This window comes from Mya arenaria, chromosome 6, assembly GCF_026914265.1.
Source record: "Mya arenaria isolate MELC-2E11 chromosome 6, ASM2691426v1".
NCBI classification, from domain to species: Eukaryota; Metazoa; Mollusca; class Bivalvia; order Myida; family Myidae; genus Mya; species Mya arenaria.
The window spans coordinates 2,404,939-2,423,351 of record NC_069127.1 but is presented as its reverse complement, the minus strand read 5'-3'; the positions used below and the strand labels follow the sequence as shown (position 1 = coordinate 2,423,351).

The 18,413-nt window shown below is 36.3% G+C and overlaps 1 protein-coding gene across 4 annotated transcripts in view; it reads left to right on the top strand.

Annotated features, from left to right (window-relative positions):
- LOC128238461 (SAM and SH3 domain-containing protein 1-like) overlaps window positions 1-3,689 on the top strand; it is a 38,051-nt gene extending 34,362 nt beyond the window's left edge. For all 4 annotated transcript variants that reach the window (XM_052954403.1, XM_052954401.1, XM_052954402.1 and 1 more), the window contains 2 exons: window positions 1,069-1,200; window positions 1,520-3,689. In XM_052954403.1, the coding sequence (XP_052810363.1) occupies window positions 1,069-1,200; window positions 1,520-1,813 (426 nt within the window). In that variant the 3' untranslated portion in view covers window positions 1,814-3,689. The remainder of the gene's footprint in view (window positions 1-1,068; window positions 1,201-1,519) is intronic.
- The last annotated feature ends 14,724 nt before the right edge of the window (window positions 3,690-18,413 follow it).

The following is an 18,413-nucleotide window of genomic DNA, read 5'->3' as shown; positions in this document are numbered from 1 at the left end:
CTTGGTATGTGTATTGGTCATCACCAGCAGATGAACCCTATTGATTTTGAGGTCAGTGGGTCAAAGGTCAAGGTCAGTGTGACCTTTACATGAAAAACGGTTTCCGATCAATAACTTGAGAACGCTTTGACCCAGGAACCTCATACTTGGTAGGTGTATTGGTCATGACCAGCAGATGAACCCTATTGATTTTGAGGTCAGTGGGTCAAAGGTCAAGGTCAGTGTGACCTTAACATGAAAAACGGTTTCCGATCAATAACTTGAGAACGCTTTGACCCAGGGACCTCATACTAGGTAGGCTTATTGGTCATGACCAGCAGATGAACCCTATTGATTTTGAGGTCAGTGGGTCAAAGGTCAAGGTCAGTGTGACTGTAAGCTGAAAAAAGGTTTTCTGATTGTCCATATTTTATTTTCTTATATAGTAGACAGTAGAAATTTATATGTCACTAAATGCATGAGTTGAAGTATCAGTTTTCAGTGAACATCTAGTTTAATTATGCCCCCCTTCGAAGCAGAGGGGTTATATAATTGCTTTGCACATGTCGGTCGGTCTGTTGGAAGACCAAAGCTTGTCCGAGTGATAACTCAACAATTCCCGGACCTATGGTCATCAAACTTGACATGAAGATTAGGTATGACCAGTAGATGACCTGCCTCATATGCATCCAATGACAAATCAGCTGTCATTTCAGTCCATGCATATTTCATTCAATTGTCCAAATATTTCTGGCAACTTGGCGCTCAGGGGGCATAATGTTTGACAAACATCTCTTGTTTGGTATGTTTTTTTGGTGTAATGTATTTTCATATTGCTAAACTAGTATTGTAGAAGATTAATCTATTTGTTGGACATGACTGAACTAAAAAATGAATATTTATAAAGAGGTCATTAATGATGCTTGGAAATCATTAGGGGTTCAATAAATCAAAGACCTTATGCTTAGTCACCTATTCAAACAACTGTGCATTGGTCTATGTAGTGTCAAATTCTGAACAAGTTTTGAATGACAATTGTTGCATATTGTATGAGCTGTTCATCATGTTATTGTGCGTTATTTCTTCTAGGTGGGAGCGTGTGGGATCCCGCCGTTGCTGGTTCAGAGATATGCGGAGGAGCTGAAGCATGACTTGTTTAAGACGGCCCTCATCCTGGACCAGGTCCGCATACACAAACTAACCAGCCTCGGACGACCGTCGGTCAGTATCGCATCTATTTATAGTTACTTCAGACGATAGCTACTGGAGGAGTATTTTACATGACCAGACTATTACCATACTAGTTATTAAGCTGTCATTTATGTTTAAATCAGATGACATCATACATTTTTAATCAATTTTGTACTTTTTTAACGTGCTTATAAATGTTATTAATGTGCATATGAAATTGATTATTGTGTAACTTAAGCTTTAGACAAACACTTGAAGAGATGTGCTTGCAATACTGGGTATGATAATTACTGCCAATCAGATAAGGTGTTTGTTGGCTTAAATTATTATTGCATATCATTCATTACAGATTCCATCTGAGCAATTGACAGAAAACAGCCTGGCCTCTTCGGAGTTAAAAATCTCGTCCATCCCTGACTTCTTTATATCCATTGGCCTGCCGATGTATGCGGGGCCGATATTGAGCATGGGCCACCAAACGGTAGACACCCTGGCAGGGCTCACAATCAAGGAAATCCAGGCCATTACCAAGGCAGACCGCAAACACTTGAAGAGAATTATTCATGCTCTAGAGTGGGTCCAGACTAGATTGAAATCTCCCGGTCGTAAACAGAAACCTTCTCCTGTGAAAGATAAAGTGTAGTTTGTAAATCAGATTCTTAACCTCACTACTGTGTAGTTTGATATCAATAATGATATTAAAATGTGCAAATGCATTACATTTATCTTTTTATCAGTAGAAAATTGTGAGCATGACCATGAACTTGTTTCTGTTGTAATGTTTACCATGTATACATGGATTGACTGGATGGGAGTTCTGTTAAGGTTACATATATATATATATATGTGACTATTCCCATTGAAGTTACACCTAGTTGTTCGATTCATCATCATTATGGAAGAAAATGTCATGGTACTTGATAAAAATATTTGGTGCATAATTTCAATCATAATAATCCTGATATAAATGGCCATGTTTAGTTATTTTTTTTAGCTTTTTCATAAATTATTTTGATGAATTTTCAGATTTTATTCTTTGTTGTGAGATTAGAAGTTGTGATGTTATCTTTTATATAAAAGTATACCTTATTTAGACTTCCGTTTTTAGAGGTTGTGCAATGCTTCTGTCTGCCATTATACTTTATCACATGTATTTTTTACTTTTTAAACACTCAAGCCAAATGAGAATATAGTAGTCAGAATATTGGTAATATTTTATGTCATAATATTTTTTTCTGTCAAATTTCTAGAATGGTGTGTGCAATTGTTGTAAAATCTCTCTGAAGTGGCTTTATCATTTGTTTTATTGATAAAAACAGTACATGATTAATGGTACTTTTGAATGTTTAACTTGCTGTAGAACCAAGGTTGTTCTCTTTTTGTTTCTTATTTCTTGAAAAAAATCTATTTTTTTTACAAATGTTTTATATGGCATTGTAGACACATAAAGATTCCTTGTTCGGTGTCGTCCCTTCTGTTAGCAGGGTTGGCGTGGTAGGGATTACTTTGTCTGTTGGGGTTATGGGGTCAGTAGGTCAAAGGTCATGGTTATTGTGACCTTTGATGGAAAAAAGATGGCTGCTCCAAACAGGCAAACATGTCTGATTTGTGGAATTCTAGTTCAAACAAATTCTATTATTGTGGGTCTTAAAAAAACAACTTACATGAAGCAGGTTTACACCCGTCCATAATGACATTAGTATTAATATATTGTGGTATATGTCTATCAAGTACATAACTACTGTAATTAAATTATTAGCATAGTTCTATTCGGTGACTAACTGCAAAAAAACAGAAGCCCGTTGCTATTGGTGTGTTGCTATCGGCTTGTGGTGCTTTATTTGTCATTAAGCCTTAAATTCTAAACAGTTTATTCTATATTTCTAACTGAAGAAAAAGGACGTACATACACAGTTTTGAAACTTGTAAAATAAATCATAAACAAAATGATTCTGGTGCCATAGCATGAATTGCATTTTAAATGTACTAAGGATGTTTTACAGGTTTGTTAACTGTCAATAATTGTAGTTTTTATCAGTTTAATACACAAATACTGAAGATATATTTGCTCCAGTTAAGCACTGTTAACCAACCTTATCATTTCTGTCTTCGAACATTTCATATGCTTCCAATTACAATACTTTTGTACTTGATCATAACCAATAAATTATTAATACCAAAAACACCTTCTTTAGTTTATTTCACATTGATTTCAAGTATATTTTATAATTTACTACTGTTGTATGTTATGAACCAAATCACTACCATTTATCTTATGTTTTACATGTATTCTTTTTATTATTGAATACTCACATCGTTCAAAGACTTGCCTACAATGTTTAGAGCAGTATTGTCCTGTATACATGTACATCTGTTGTTAAATATTTACTTTATCTTCATGTTTCCTGTTTGTTGACGTGATGTATCAGAAAGTGGTCATCTTAATTTATATCTTGGAAACGTGATTTGTTAGATGCATGATTGTTTAAATGTATTAAAAATAAAGTGAAATACTTAAATGTTTTGTACTATTCACGGTCCATAGAATTACCGGAATCTAATTACCGGAATCTACCAAATTCTATCGGAATCCCCTGAGAAATAATAATTAAACTACTTAAATGCTGTTTGGGGTGTTTTTTTAGCTTTAATTTATGTAATGTACTATAAAGTATACCTTTATAATCATATTTCCATATACAGAAAGTGACAAGGATCTCGGTAGTTTGCAGGTCGGATTGCCGATTATAATGATATGACCAAACTACCAGAATCCCCTGTGAGTGACAGAATGACTCTTTCATTGAAAAGAAGTTACACTTGGTTCATTTAAAGTACTGACGATGTTGTGAAATAGAAACAAGATCAATAAACCATGGGTAAACAAACTTGTAAACTCGTAATTCAGAAGAAAAAAGAAATTAATACAATGAATAGAGTTCCTATAGCAAACTATGCGATATAAGTGAAGGAAAAATCATGCAGTGACGGCAAAATATAAAGAGAGAAGAATACTGGAAATACATTGGAGGAACCATTGACGAACCTGTTGTTAACCCTCGATAGATGAAGCTAACACCCTTAACCAACAGTATAAATCAGTATTTGCACGCGTGGATGGTTCGTCCTTACCACAAACAGAAGGGGGGAGGGCAGTTTCAGCCAATGCCTGACATTGAAGTTGAGACAAACTAAATATTGAAGCAGCTCAACCCTCACAAATCAACAGGTTCTGAAATGATATCAGCGAGGCTACTGTTAGAACCGCCTGATTGGGTTCTGCGTAATTTACAGAGAAGGCTTTACAAATGGTGACTTCCCAGAGGTCTGGAAAACTGCCAGTGTATCCACTTTCTTTATGTAGGCCTTATGCTTCGAATCCAGTGACTAAAGACCTGTCTCATTCACGTGTTTCTGCAGTAACCGCCTAGAGCACGCCATAGTAAGCAAAATGATGACGCATTTTGACGGCTACAACATTCTAACGGTCGGCCAACATGGTTTCTGGAGATCACGGAGTTGTGAGACAAGGAAGCAACACAATCTTACCGTAATGGACTTCTCTAAAGCCTTGGAGCGAGTCCGACATGCTCATCTGCTCACACAGCTTCAACATTTGGTTGTAGGAAGCGACACATTAGCCCGGACAAGTGGCCTTGTGTCAAACAGGTCCCAGGGAGTCGTGGTTGATGGTGTCATCTCCGAGCCAGAGTCCCTCATCAGCGACGTTACACAAGGCACTGTCCCGGTGAAAACCTGATAAATTTAAAAATACTCCGTAGTAGCCTCCGAATCTCTAATGAAAATGTCAAGAGCAATCCCGATAATTTTTATTTCCTTGGTACGATTTAATCTTGAATACTGCTTTACCACATGGAAACAATACAATGGTGGATTGATATAGCTTATGCTTATAAGTATATATGAAAATATATATTGTATGAAGTTTAAGTATATATATTTATGTAAACTTCATACTCCAAAGACTGTTATCCACGCAAAGTTCCTCAACAAAAGTACACGTGCACACAACACTTCATGATTTATGAAATTACTGTAATAATAAAAAAAAATAAAGATAAAACAGATTTCGCATACATGTACATCTCCATTTCCTTTAAAAAGTGAGTTTTCATTAGCTACTTTAAATCATATTTTTTATTTAGCTTCTTTAATACTATTTGTCTGCATGTTCCAATCTAGTATTATACCATTTTTATAAAGAAAGGCGCAGTATAGTCATCTATATGTTGAACATTAACAATTAAGATAGACCAGATGTAAGTGAACATCACTACATTTTGATAAATTATCCTTCATATATCTTGGCCATTTTTCCTAAAATGAGTTGTCCACATTTTTGTTCGACATTTCAAAAGCAAGATCACTAAATCTTGCCACTGCGAGCAAGGTTGCTACAATCTGAACCATTCTGCCGTGTGTAACACATGAACATGCAGAATATGTTTTAACTTCTCGCTAAGTGACCACGGTGACAAGGGGAGGAAATCAAGATAAGATTGTATTTATGCGTAACAAAGAGTTTTCTTAGAGGTATGTTTACAAAATGTGTGTGTCTATGCTGGGAGTAGGACGATATGCTGGGAGTAGGACGATATGTTCATTAGTTCTATGGTCTACGGTATCAACTTGCGGGGAACTCTTCTTGGTTTAACTTATAAACTGATGAACACTCCAATTTACCAATAAAATGCTGATCGCCAGAGTAGACTCATTGGTGCGTGCGACAATAGTCATTTATATGATCCTATTACAAAATCATTCAACCGTCCCGGGAACCATCACAGTGGCACAGGGGCTCACCAATCAAAAATCAAAATGGATTTGCACGAAAACAGTTTCCGGAGAGAAATCACGCTGGATACAAACTTAATCAGCAACGATCATATGACCCTAAATCTACAACGGCATCTCCCCGGGTACACTCGCGGGCACCCCTTCAACTATATACCGTTGTCGGATCCAATGCTAAACCCCCAACTCTTTCTATAATGTCGAACAGTAAACGTAAGGCCGTATCCCCACTCGGACTGGAAACTGCGCGTTGAGGACGCCGGCTCCCCTGCATTCCCCCTAGTGGCCGAGGAAATCACCGTCGTGGACGACATCGCCGCCGTGGAACCGATCTCAAACGAAACACTCGCCAAACTTTAACTTTCAGAGGACAATGTTCAACTTAAAGGACAGGCACGGAGAGTCCCATTTATTTGGATAATTATAATATTAACGAATTAATTTTCATCAATCGATTTTTTAGTAAATGGATTTCCCTTTGAAAACTAATATTTACCATAAAATGGACGACTTATACTATCAAGTATTTAGCCGATGGATACCTGCATCCTAATGTTCATGAAAATAAACAAGTTTGCTTAATACTTTATCAGTAGAAAAATGTTTGTATGATTCTATATGATTCTAATGCAATTGTCAGATTATTTAAATGAAGATAGAATAAGAAATACAAACTGTGCAAATAATAGTATTATGAACACGAGAAACTTGCAGATGTGTCTCTTAATGTATGGGGTTTAAAAACTGAATTGTCCCGAATTCTTTGATATTTTAATCCAAAATGATACAATCGGATTATATGAAACTCATACTGATAACTTAGATTTTGTAGAGATCTATGGTTACGGTGTATTTATCAAGCATAGAAAAAAATGTCGTTAATTCACGTAAATCAGGTGGAATTGCACTTATTGTCAAAAAGGATATAGCCAAATTCATTACGGTGTTAAATACTGATTGTAAATTAGTAGTTTGGTTTTCTATTACTAATGATATAATAACGGCAGATTCTGAAGTCCTATATGTGTTGTTGTTAAGGTACATTGTACCTGAATACTGTAGATATGATATCCAGTGTGGTAAAGATATATTATGTGGAAATTGACTGAAGCATCTTTTGTGATATTGGCCTGGTTGCTGGATTTATATTATGTATGTTTCAAAAAACGATTATAGTTTACAAATCTAATGTTGTCATGCCATTCTAAGATACATCAATAACGACATTCAAGTAATGTAGTCATGAAACAATATATATTACGTGTGTTTTATCTTTGCTTTAAATTATTTTTTGGTTTATTGATATTAAATATGTTGTTTTGTATTCTTAATGACGTTAATCAACTGTAATTCTATTACCATCGGTCATTCACACCTTATCAATCACGGCCGATCGCTACTATGTACTTTTGAAAACAGAGACCGGATGAGACCGGGACCGGGAAATAGTATCGCATGTAGTCATGTGAAATATACTATAGGTTGATTTTACTTAATGGTTTGCATAGCCTAAATGTATTCTGTCGTACTGTGATGCTTGTCGAGAATAAATGCGTGTAACGCTCATGAAATCTTAAAGATGCACTCTTACTCCCAAATAAGATTGGCCATAATTTATAATATTGTTTTAATGATCCAAAATGGATGAATAAATGTCGAAAACAATGGTTCTTATGAAGGATACCGAGTTGAATTTGAAAGAAATTAGCATAAAACACAATATTTCTACCTGATAAAACTATAGTAGACCACAGTATATCTTTTAGCATTCACCAATCATTTAATATGTTTGCGCTTTCTGCTATTAAAAACACGGTTACAATCTTGTTATCAGTAATTAATATTTTCCGTAAATGCATTATTTAGTGAGTAGTTAAAGGTTTATCAGTTAAAAATCATGTTTGTTATACATGTGTATGTATCGATTTTGAATAGGAGTGTCACTTTAAGTTTTTACATTTGGTGACGAGGATAGTGGTTTTATTGCAAATGAAATTACTGATGAGGACAAGAACGGGTATATTATCAGTGGTTGGTGCAAAAACATACAAGCTGATACAAGTCCAATTCGATTTCACCAGTCAAACCAAGTGAAAACTATTTTGCTGAATTAAAAGAATTGTTCAGAAACATCATCAGAATTAGTTCAATAACTCAGTGTTCGATGTTGGACAATTATCCAATTCCCAAAATTACAGATATGTATGCAACGCTTAATGGCGGGAACAGTTTTCAAAATTGGACATGTCCCAAGCGTACCTGCAGTTGGAACTTGAAGAAGAATCAAAGAAATATGTCAACAAACACACACAAAGGTTTATTTGTGTACAAGCGAATGTCTTATGGTGTAAAGTTTTGCTCTGGATTTTTTTTAATGTACCATGTTTTTTAATGTACCATGGAAATTCTGCTACAGGGACTGCCGCATGTTATTGTGAGAGTTGACGACATTTAAGTCACAGGACGTACACGCAAAGAACATTTGCAAACTCTGGAATGTGTGTTAAAACGGTTACAGAGGCATGGTGTCAGGCTGAGCCGAAACATGTGAGCCTTCTTAGCAAACGAGGTTATCTATATGTGACACAAGCTCACAGAAAAGGGAATTGACCCACTATCAGAACTGGTAAAGGCTATACAGGAAATGCCAGCATCAAGCAACAAGAAACAGTTACAAAGTTATCTGGGAATGGTAAACTTTTATCATATGTTTCTCAAGAACATATACAAGATTTTGACGCCGTTTCATGCGTTACTTGTCAAGGAGACAGCATGGCATTTGGTCGAGAACGAAAACCAGGCATTTCTGCAATCAAACAAGCTGTTGGCATCTTCAGATTTGTTAGTTCATGTTGACTCTGAAAAACAGCTACTATTGGCCTTCGACGCATTGCTGTATGGAGTTGCAGCGTTTTTGTCACACAATATGGAAGACGGTTCCAAGAGGCCGATTGCATATGCTTCTAGAACAGGTGCAGAGAAAAACTATTCAATTCTTGAAAATGATGCATTAGCATTGGTATTTGGAGTGAAAATGCTTCAACAATACTTGTATGGAACGAATTTTTGTTACTTCCGGACCATAAACCGCTACTGGGTTTACTTAAGGAAAACAAACAAAATCCGTCAACGGCAGTCGCAAGAATATAATGATTGGCATTGACATTGGCAGATTACAAGTATGTTTTGCAGTACAAGGCAGAACCAAGCATTGGCAATGTTGATGGTCTAAGTCGATTGCCGAGACATACAGAAGTTTCTGAGCCGAAAATTTCAACGGAAATTGTGTTTATGCCATTGAATGAATTTGATGAAACGTCGGTAACATCACAACAGGTCAGGCTATGGACGCAATGGGATCCGGTTATGTAAAAAATGCTGTGTTTCTGCGAAAAGGATGGCCGGAGAAATGTCCAAATAAGTAATTTAGACCTTATTTGGCTGTTAGAAATTATTTGAGTATGCATGATAGATGCATTCTTCGGGGAAATCCTGTAATTGTACCTCCGAGTGGACCCGAAACATGTAACACAAGGCGTTCTTGCATATACACGTGATCAAAATCCTGGGGAAATACCTGTGCTACGAAGGTAGCTAGGTGGGATCACGTGGACATGACTTAAGTTGAATATTGAGCTTCGGGCCAATCGCCCGTAGCTCAGAGAGTCTGAATTCTACTTCACAGCTAGCTAATCTGGTTTTGGCTCTTCACCTTTATTGATTGTAAAGAATATTTAAAAACTTTGCGGACTTGTTTATAAAACGCATGTGTCCATGTATGAGTGTGTCACATGGACATTGATTATTTTGGTGCCGTGCATCAAGATTTAAACTTGCATATCAAACATGGGTTGTAGTGGATATTTCGTGAAGAACTTTGGAAGTGCATAGAAGTGGAAGCTGTGGTGTTTCCTTCTCGTTCCTGCATCAAACTGGCACTAACTATCAAACTATTCAATTCTTGAAAATGATGCATTAGCATTGGTATTTGGAGTGAAAATGCTTCAACAATACTTGTATGGAACGAATTTTTGTTACTTCCGGACCATAAACCGCTACTGGGTTTACTTAAGGAAAACAAACAAAATCCGTCAACGGCAGTCGCAAGAATATAATGATTGGCATTGACATTGGCAGATTACAAGTATGTTTTGCAGTACAAGGCAGAACCAAGCATTGGCAATGTTGATGGTCTAAGTCGATTGCCGAGACATACAGAAGTTTCTGAGCCGAAAATTTCAACGGAAATTGTGTTTATGCCATTGAATGAATTTGATGAAACGTCGGTAACATCACAACAGGTCAGGCTATGGACTAATCTGGTTTTGGCTCTTCACCTTTATTGATTGTAAAGAATATTTAAAAATTTTGCGGACTTGTTTATAAAACGCATGTGTCCATGTATGAGAGTGTCACATGGACATTGATTATTTTGGTGCCGTGCATCAAGATTTAAACTTGCATATCAAACATGGGTTGTAGTGGATATTTCGTGAAGAACTTTGGAAGTGCATAGAAGTGGAAGCTGTGGTGTTTCCTTCTCGTTCCTGCATCAAACTGGCACTAACTATCAAACTATTCAATTCTTGAAAATGATGCATTAGCATTGGTATTTGGAGTGAAAATGCTTCAACAATACTTGTATGGAACGAATTTTTGTTACTTCCGGACCATAAACCGCTACTGGGTTTACTTAAGGAAAACAAACAAAATCCGTCAACGGCAGTCGCAAGAATATAATGATTGGCATTGACATTGGCAGATTACAAGTATGTTTTGCAGTACAAGGCAGAACCAAGCATTGGCAATGTTGATGGTCTAAGTCGATTGCCGAGACATACAGAAGTTTCTGAGCCGAAAATTTCAACGGAAATTGTGTTTATGCCATTGAATGAATTTGATGAAACGTCGGTAACATCACAACAGGTCAGGCTATGGACTAATCTGGTTTTGGCTCTTCACCTTTATTGATTGTAAAGAATATTTAAAAACTTTGCGGACTTGTTTATAAAACGCATGTGTCCATGTATGAGTGTGTCACATGGACATTGATTATTTTGGTGCCGTGCATCAAGATTTAAACTTGCATATCAAACATGGGTTGTAGTGGATATTTCGTGAAGAACTTTGGAAGTGCATAGAAGTGGAAGCTGTGGTGTTTCCTTCTCGTTCCTGCATCAAACTGGCAGTGTTTTTCACCTCATTTACCTTTGCATAAAGATGGCGCAAGCAAAACAAATTTGCCTTCAATTGTTAAGGTTGGTTGATGGTCAGTTGTCAACTTTGACAACCACTCTAGGGGCTCAAGGTGTTGCCAAAATAATCAATTACTTTGATGGGTCAAATCCGACAAACAATTCAAAGACTGGGCTAAGAGCATGAAAAGTATGCTTTCTTAACCGGTGTCCAGGCGAAAAAGGTTAGACTTATCACCTATCAAGCTTCTAGGGTTCCGGTCAGTGATTTCTTGAAAAGACATCTGGAGGCAAATAGAGATTATACATGGATGCAGATAGAGGCCGAGTTTGAAATAAGGTTTGGTGAGGCAATCGATTCGCAACATACTTTTTTGTTGCTTCGAAAGGTCAAACAAAAGTCACAATAACCCATTCAAGTCTATGCGGAACAACTATTAACGTTAGGGGAGGATGCAATTAACGGACAAGCTGCTGATGCATTGCAAATACAGCTATTGTGGGTATTTTATAAATGACATTGCGCAAGATTTCATGAAAATGAAGGTTATGAGGGGAAATCCTGATACTTTTAATGCAGAAGTCACTTTGGCGACAAATGAAAAACATTTGAGGAAACGGTGTCAGTTAAGGACAGGTCACGAGTCAAATAGGGAAAGCGTTTTTCGAGATGAAGCTCCGATGGAGGTAGACCCCATGAGAGCTAAAAATAGGTGTTTCTATTGAACGCAAAACGGTCACGTTATAAGGGACTGTAGGCAAAAAAAAACACATGCAGATTGCGGCTGCACACGAGAGTCTCCGGAGAAAACTGACCGACATTGAAATGTGCAAGCTTCCCGAATGTAGAGGCCGATGCGGAAAGCGTACAAAGAAATCGAAAAGTCATTATAAATTCTGTTGCCAATGGACAAAATTCATTACTTCTTAAATTCGAAAAACAAAAATAAATTTGGCTTACTTTTTAGAGAATCATAAACATGTCTGTGAATCAAAGATACTTCAGCACCGGAACCTAATAAAGCTCTAAAATTGTGACGAGTTTAGTCGCGTTATGAGCTATGTTGAGTCGGACTTTACATATGCCTTAGCATTATTGGAAAGTTCGTTATCAAGGCACACGGCTGATAATAAAGATTTTTAAATTAGAAACTTACTAGCAGTTGGACATTGAAACCGACGCCGATAGAATCCGTTCAATGACAAATCAAATACGTTACCGTCGATCTTGACTGCCATTTGTTGGTGATGCACTTTCATGTCTATTTGGCACAGTAAGTGAAAGTGATTTAGAAGAAATACAAAATGAAATTTGTAAAAATCACAAAGGGAAGTAATTCATGTAGTTGAACAAAGCTTAACGGTCATGAACGACTCGCGCATATTATTACAGGAAAATAGACAGTCCAAAATCGAGATCATAGGCAGTTTACGAGCCGTTGACACTAAAATAAATGATATAACACATGAACTCTCCCGGATGATAAACGAGAATCACCGAGTTCTTGAAATAAATTGATACGCGATTTAAATTAGTGGTCGAGTAAATAAGAATTTCCTTACGCAATACAACAGCGTTTATTACAGACCTATAAGCACGTATTGATTTATAAGGAAAACTTATGAAACTTTTAACACGCGTAATCGATCCGCGAAAATTTCAGACCCTTATGTTACAAATACAGAAGTCATTACCAAAGTCTTTTATTGCCGATCCTCAGACAGATGTATGGTCATTTTACAGGTATTTGACAAGCACCACGCTTTTCGTGGACGGTAAAATCATTGTTATATTGCTTATACCTATGTTTAGGTTGGGTCACACCTTGAAGTTTATAGCGCAATAAATATTCCGAGTTTTAGCACCTGTCCCAAAAATCCAACTAGGTAAACAACGTATCTCCGAACTCTGAGCTGTGTATGATTTAGAAGCCAATGGGTTCCTGACAGATAAGTCATGGGGCCGTATTCAATAAGCATCTTAGGGAATATTTTCAACTTAGTGAGAATTTCGTTATTTTTAACATCGATTATTGTAAATACCCGCCACTTTTCATCAGATTTAGTTATATGCATATATTGTTTAGACCATTTCTTGCTAATTTTCATATATTTGGTGTACAAATATTGTTCGTTTTCTGAAAATTAAAATTAGAATTTGTTTTTTTTTTCACTAAGTTGAAATTTGTTACTAAGATGCTTATTAAATACAACCCCAGGACAAAGTACCAATTACTGTCTAATAATGAAATAAGTGCTTGCAGCCACAAGGATGCAGCATTACAATTGCTCTCTGTTTTATCCAATTTATCCCGTGAAAATTGGGAAATCTTGTATTATTATTTATTTTTTTCTGGGAAGGACGCTGTTGAAAAATATTGTTCAACTAGGTTATCAAAGCGTAAGTTACAAATTGCGCAGCATTTAATCGATGCGAATTGGGTAATTATCTTGAGGACCAGCTTAAAAATCGCTTTGGTATGTAATGGCCAACATACTCAAGTGCAAACAAAGCCACCCGTAGACATAATTAGGATTCAGGAAGGCTGTACAGCATAATTAAATACTTTTCCTTGATCGCACCTTTTGTTTTGGGACGAACTACGAGCACCCATGATCAATTTCTTCCATTAAAGAGTAGCAAATTTCTCAAATTCTTCAGTATGGAAACCATTTAAAGATGCACTCTTACTCCCAAATAAGATTTACCACAATTAATAATATTGTTATATTATTTCAAAAAGGATGAATGAATGTCGAAAACAATGGATCTTATGACGGATACCGAGTTTAATTTGAAAGAAATGAGCATAAAACACTGTATTTCTACCCGTTGAGAATAAAGTTGACCACTGTAAATATTTTAGCATTCACCAATCATTTATAATTTTAGCGCTTTCTGTTAGTAAATACACGATTACAATATTCATATCAGTAATTAATATTTTCCTTAAATGCCGATGATTATTTACTAAGTAGTCAAACGTTTATCAGTCAAAATTGATGTTTGTTATACCATGTTGTGAATGCATTGATTTTGAATAAGAGTGTCACCTTAAGGAAAAACTCCCGGAGGTACAAACAATCACTGTCCCGGAAGAACTCACAGATATTCAAGATTTATCAATAATTAATTTGATGATTGCATTACAATTGACTTACGATTACATTAACGAAACCGGACAAAAGAAAGTTTTGACTAGTTGGTAATACATTAGCCTCAATCTTGCCTTGGTAATTTCAATCGATGTTGATCTCATATGTTGTTGTAAAAAGACAACATGGTCAAAATTCAGCTCGCCACAGTGTTTATGCAGGGTGATGGAAGCTAGATGCTAGTCAGCGTGATGCGGCTGTGATGGAGCTCGTACTCCAAGGATCGGGGGGGGGGGGAATTTACCGCCAGCCATATACAAGCCATGAATTCATTTTGGGTACCTCTTTTCTGCGGCGAGTCGACCTGGAATTGGATGAGGCGTTGTTAACGCGCTTGTCGGTCAACATTACCGTGGAGTCCGCTACACAATTGGCGGACCCTGCAATGCCACCGCTGGTACGGGACCAGCGGCGACACAGTCACAACAGGTGGTGTTGGTCAGCCCCAGGCGATGTCGGGGAAACAGTCGGTGTCGGGGTGCTCGCGGAGGCGGGTCCGGACGTGGTGGAAGTACCGGAGGCCGGTCGAGGGCCGGGGACGTTTTCTTCAGAGAGTGATTGGACAACAACACCAGCAACGGCGCCGACAGGAGTGATAGTTAATTAGCATTGTAGAGACAAAGTGTAGCAATCAATATACAATGAAGGACGTAGTAAAATCTAAAGTTCTCAATAAATAAAGTTTTAATTTCTACAAATGTTGTTGTAGGTTAGAAGTTATATAATTAAATAATTACTCAAGTGAAATCCGATATGCAACAAAAATTATAATTGTGAATCAGGGAAATGTTCGTTCATTTTATATACCGTGGACGGCGTCCCATTGTGTTACTTCATGTATTTAATTTAATTTAGTAAGGGGGGGGGGGGGTGATGTAACACAAGGCGGTCTTGTATATATACGACGTGATCATAATCCTGGGGAAATACATGTGCTACGAAGTAAGCTAGGTGGGATCACGTTGGTATGACGTTGAATATTGAGCTTCGGGCCGATCGCCTGCAGCTCAGAGAGTCTGAATTCTACTTCACAGCTAGCGAATCTTGGTTTTGGCTCTTCACCTGTATTGTTTGTAAAGAAAATGTAAAACACACATATGACCATGGATGATTGTGTCACAAAACGATGTAGGAAACGTTGCACGAAAGACACCGAGAGGCAAACAGGATGCAATCCTTAGCCTACTAAGGCTACTTAGCCTAGCCTAAGCTACTTAAGCTTGTTATAGTTTAGAATTTTAGTGAAATTGGGGCCAGGTTTTTTGTATGAAATATGATTTTGGGGTGGAAAAAATACAATCCGTCTCAAACGGCGCGCGAATCCCCTTGATTATACATGTCTTCGCGCCGTTTAAGACCGGTTTTGCTTTTTTGGGCATCCATTGAGAGGGCGTTAAACACAAAAAAAATATGTTACATAGCCTAGCGTTTGAACTTTTAAGAAAAAAGTTGTCAGATGAGCAATGATTAATCCCAGTAAAATATCAATTATGTTTGTAACAACATCAATCACTTTCGTAAATCCCGGGTAATAATAATAATAATAATAATAATAATAATAATAATAATAATAATAATAATAATAAACTACATTTTAGCAAAATAGTATATGAGACAATTATTAAATGTGTTTGTTTCTTTATATTAAGAATCTTTTTTTAAAGGATCTTCTCAATTACTGGGGTGTCTCAATCCATGCCATTTTCTCGTATTTAAACGAAGATTTTACTATTATTGCTTTATACTCATTTCAGGAAAAAGCAATTTGATATCAAAGATCTTTACCATACCAAAGAATGACGTGTCATGGGGTTTTACATTGAGTGGCAAAGCAACCCCGTGGGTTATAATTAAAAATGGAACATCGGTCTCATACACTAATAGAAGAAAAAAATGTGCATATAAGCTTACAACCCATGAGTATATACATGATAGACGATTTTATAAATAATTTCGGTTCAACAAACAATTTTCTAAATTGTTAATTATGTCAATACTTGTACAACATACGTTTAGAGACGATAAACCATACATTAAATACAAACTTAAACAAATAATATATATATATATATATATATAAAGTAAAGTACCTGATTGAGCATACTGAACACCTGTTTTCTACGGGAGCCGGACACCGCCCCACCCACCCCCGGGACAAAGCACCTCCCGCACATTTTGTTTAGTGGACTAAACAAACCTCATCATTTTTACATGGGGACAAACACCTCATAGGGTTTTTAACACATTGTACAAGAGTTATTTTTGAACAAGTTTAAGTTAAACAGAAAATGAAAAAATCATCAAATTGGTATAAGGGGTGTTTTGATAAGGGAGAGTTACATCCTTCCTGTTAAAACCCCTAAGACAGTGCTTTGTCCGCCTTGTAAAAAAATGAGTTTGTTTTTGTCCACCTATACAAATATAAGCTGGAGGTGTTTTATCTGTTTTTGCAAGCAGTTGAGAAATAGACGTATACAAAATTCATGTTTTACGATCATTTTATTTCTTTGTATTAAACTGATACAAGGAAATTAATATACTCTGTATAAAATGATGTTTACTATGCCAATAATATATATAATCGCATGGATTGTGTACAAATTGAGGGTGTTAACTCTATGATTCTACGAGGATACAGCTTACTAAAGATTGATTTACCCACACTAACAACACATCATTCAAAGAAAACGTTGTACAATAAAAACAAACAATTTTCTATACTTGATCTTACTTTAAACAAAATAAACACCAACTTAAAAATTAAAATGGACAGAAACCTTAGCATGCGCGAATGAACATTTGGAATGAAAACGGATATATAGTATATATATACATATACGAACCAACAATTGACAGCACCTTACGTAGTTTTTATTACAAATTCCTTTTGGGAATAATACCAACAAATACAGTATTTTTAATACCAACAAATACATTATTTTTTAAGTTCAAACTTGTCAATTTTTAGATTATGTACATTTTGCCATCCATAGAACATTTATATTGGGTGTGCTTTGAAACACAACAGTTGTGGAACAAATTAAATAATTTTATAGCTTCATCAACAATTAACATCGTAATCAATAAACGTGAGGCTTTATTGGGAATAGTATTTAAAAACAAATACAGTAATATTTACAACCTCCGTATTGTTTTAATAAATTTGAATATAAACTCAACCCAGTGTAATAATAGGCATCTCTCCTGAAACGCATAAATGATGTATCTAAATTGACATAAGAGAGCAAATAGCGTTAAAATGATAAGTACGAAGCCCACAACAAAAATAGGAACTACTGAAATTAACGTAACAATTATTAAAAGACACTAATAGCCATAACATTTTTTTAAGTGTATATTATATTTGTAGAATTCTATAACAAAAACATGTGTGTGCTTAACCATATTGATAAAAATGCATAGGAATGTTATATTATTTCAAAATAATATGTATGTGTTTATTTGTACTCTATGCGAAAATTAAATGAGAAAAAATCCTCTATCCCCTACCGCATACAGAAAGGTCTTATTTTTCCCAGATCATATGCGTAGTACATGTAGTGGTATTATATGACATTGTGGTTGTTGTTGTTGTGAATTGCCTTGGTATCTACAGATGTACTGGAAATGTATTTCCAACGCTTTCAACGGCTAAATTTAGTGCAAGCAGTGAATACCGCAGTGCCAGCAGAGCTTTGGTTTAAAGATTTTTCTGTTCCGAGCTTGCCTGATATGGTCGAGCATTAACGATAGTGTAACAATTAACACTCGGGGACACAATCCAACTATAAAAAAGAGAAACAATTAAGTTTTAAGAATTGTTGTTGTTGTTGTTGTTGTTGTTGTTGTTCAAAGAATATTCATGTTCGGAACCGAGAAAAAGATAGTATTATAACAATATGTTAAAAATATGTTATTTGCAACTAGCACTTTAACCTCAGTTAAGCCGTGTAGTGATAATGGCCCTTCAATATGCGCCCCGAAAACTTTCTCGAACCAGCCCTCTATATGCTACTACTACTGCTGCTGCTGCTGCTGATGCTGATATAACCGCCTCCGCCGCCACCAGCACCACCT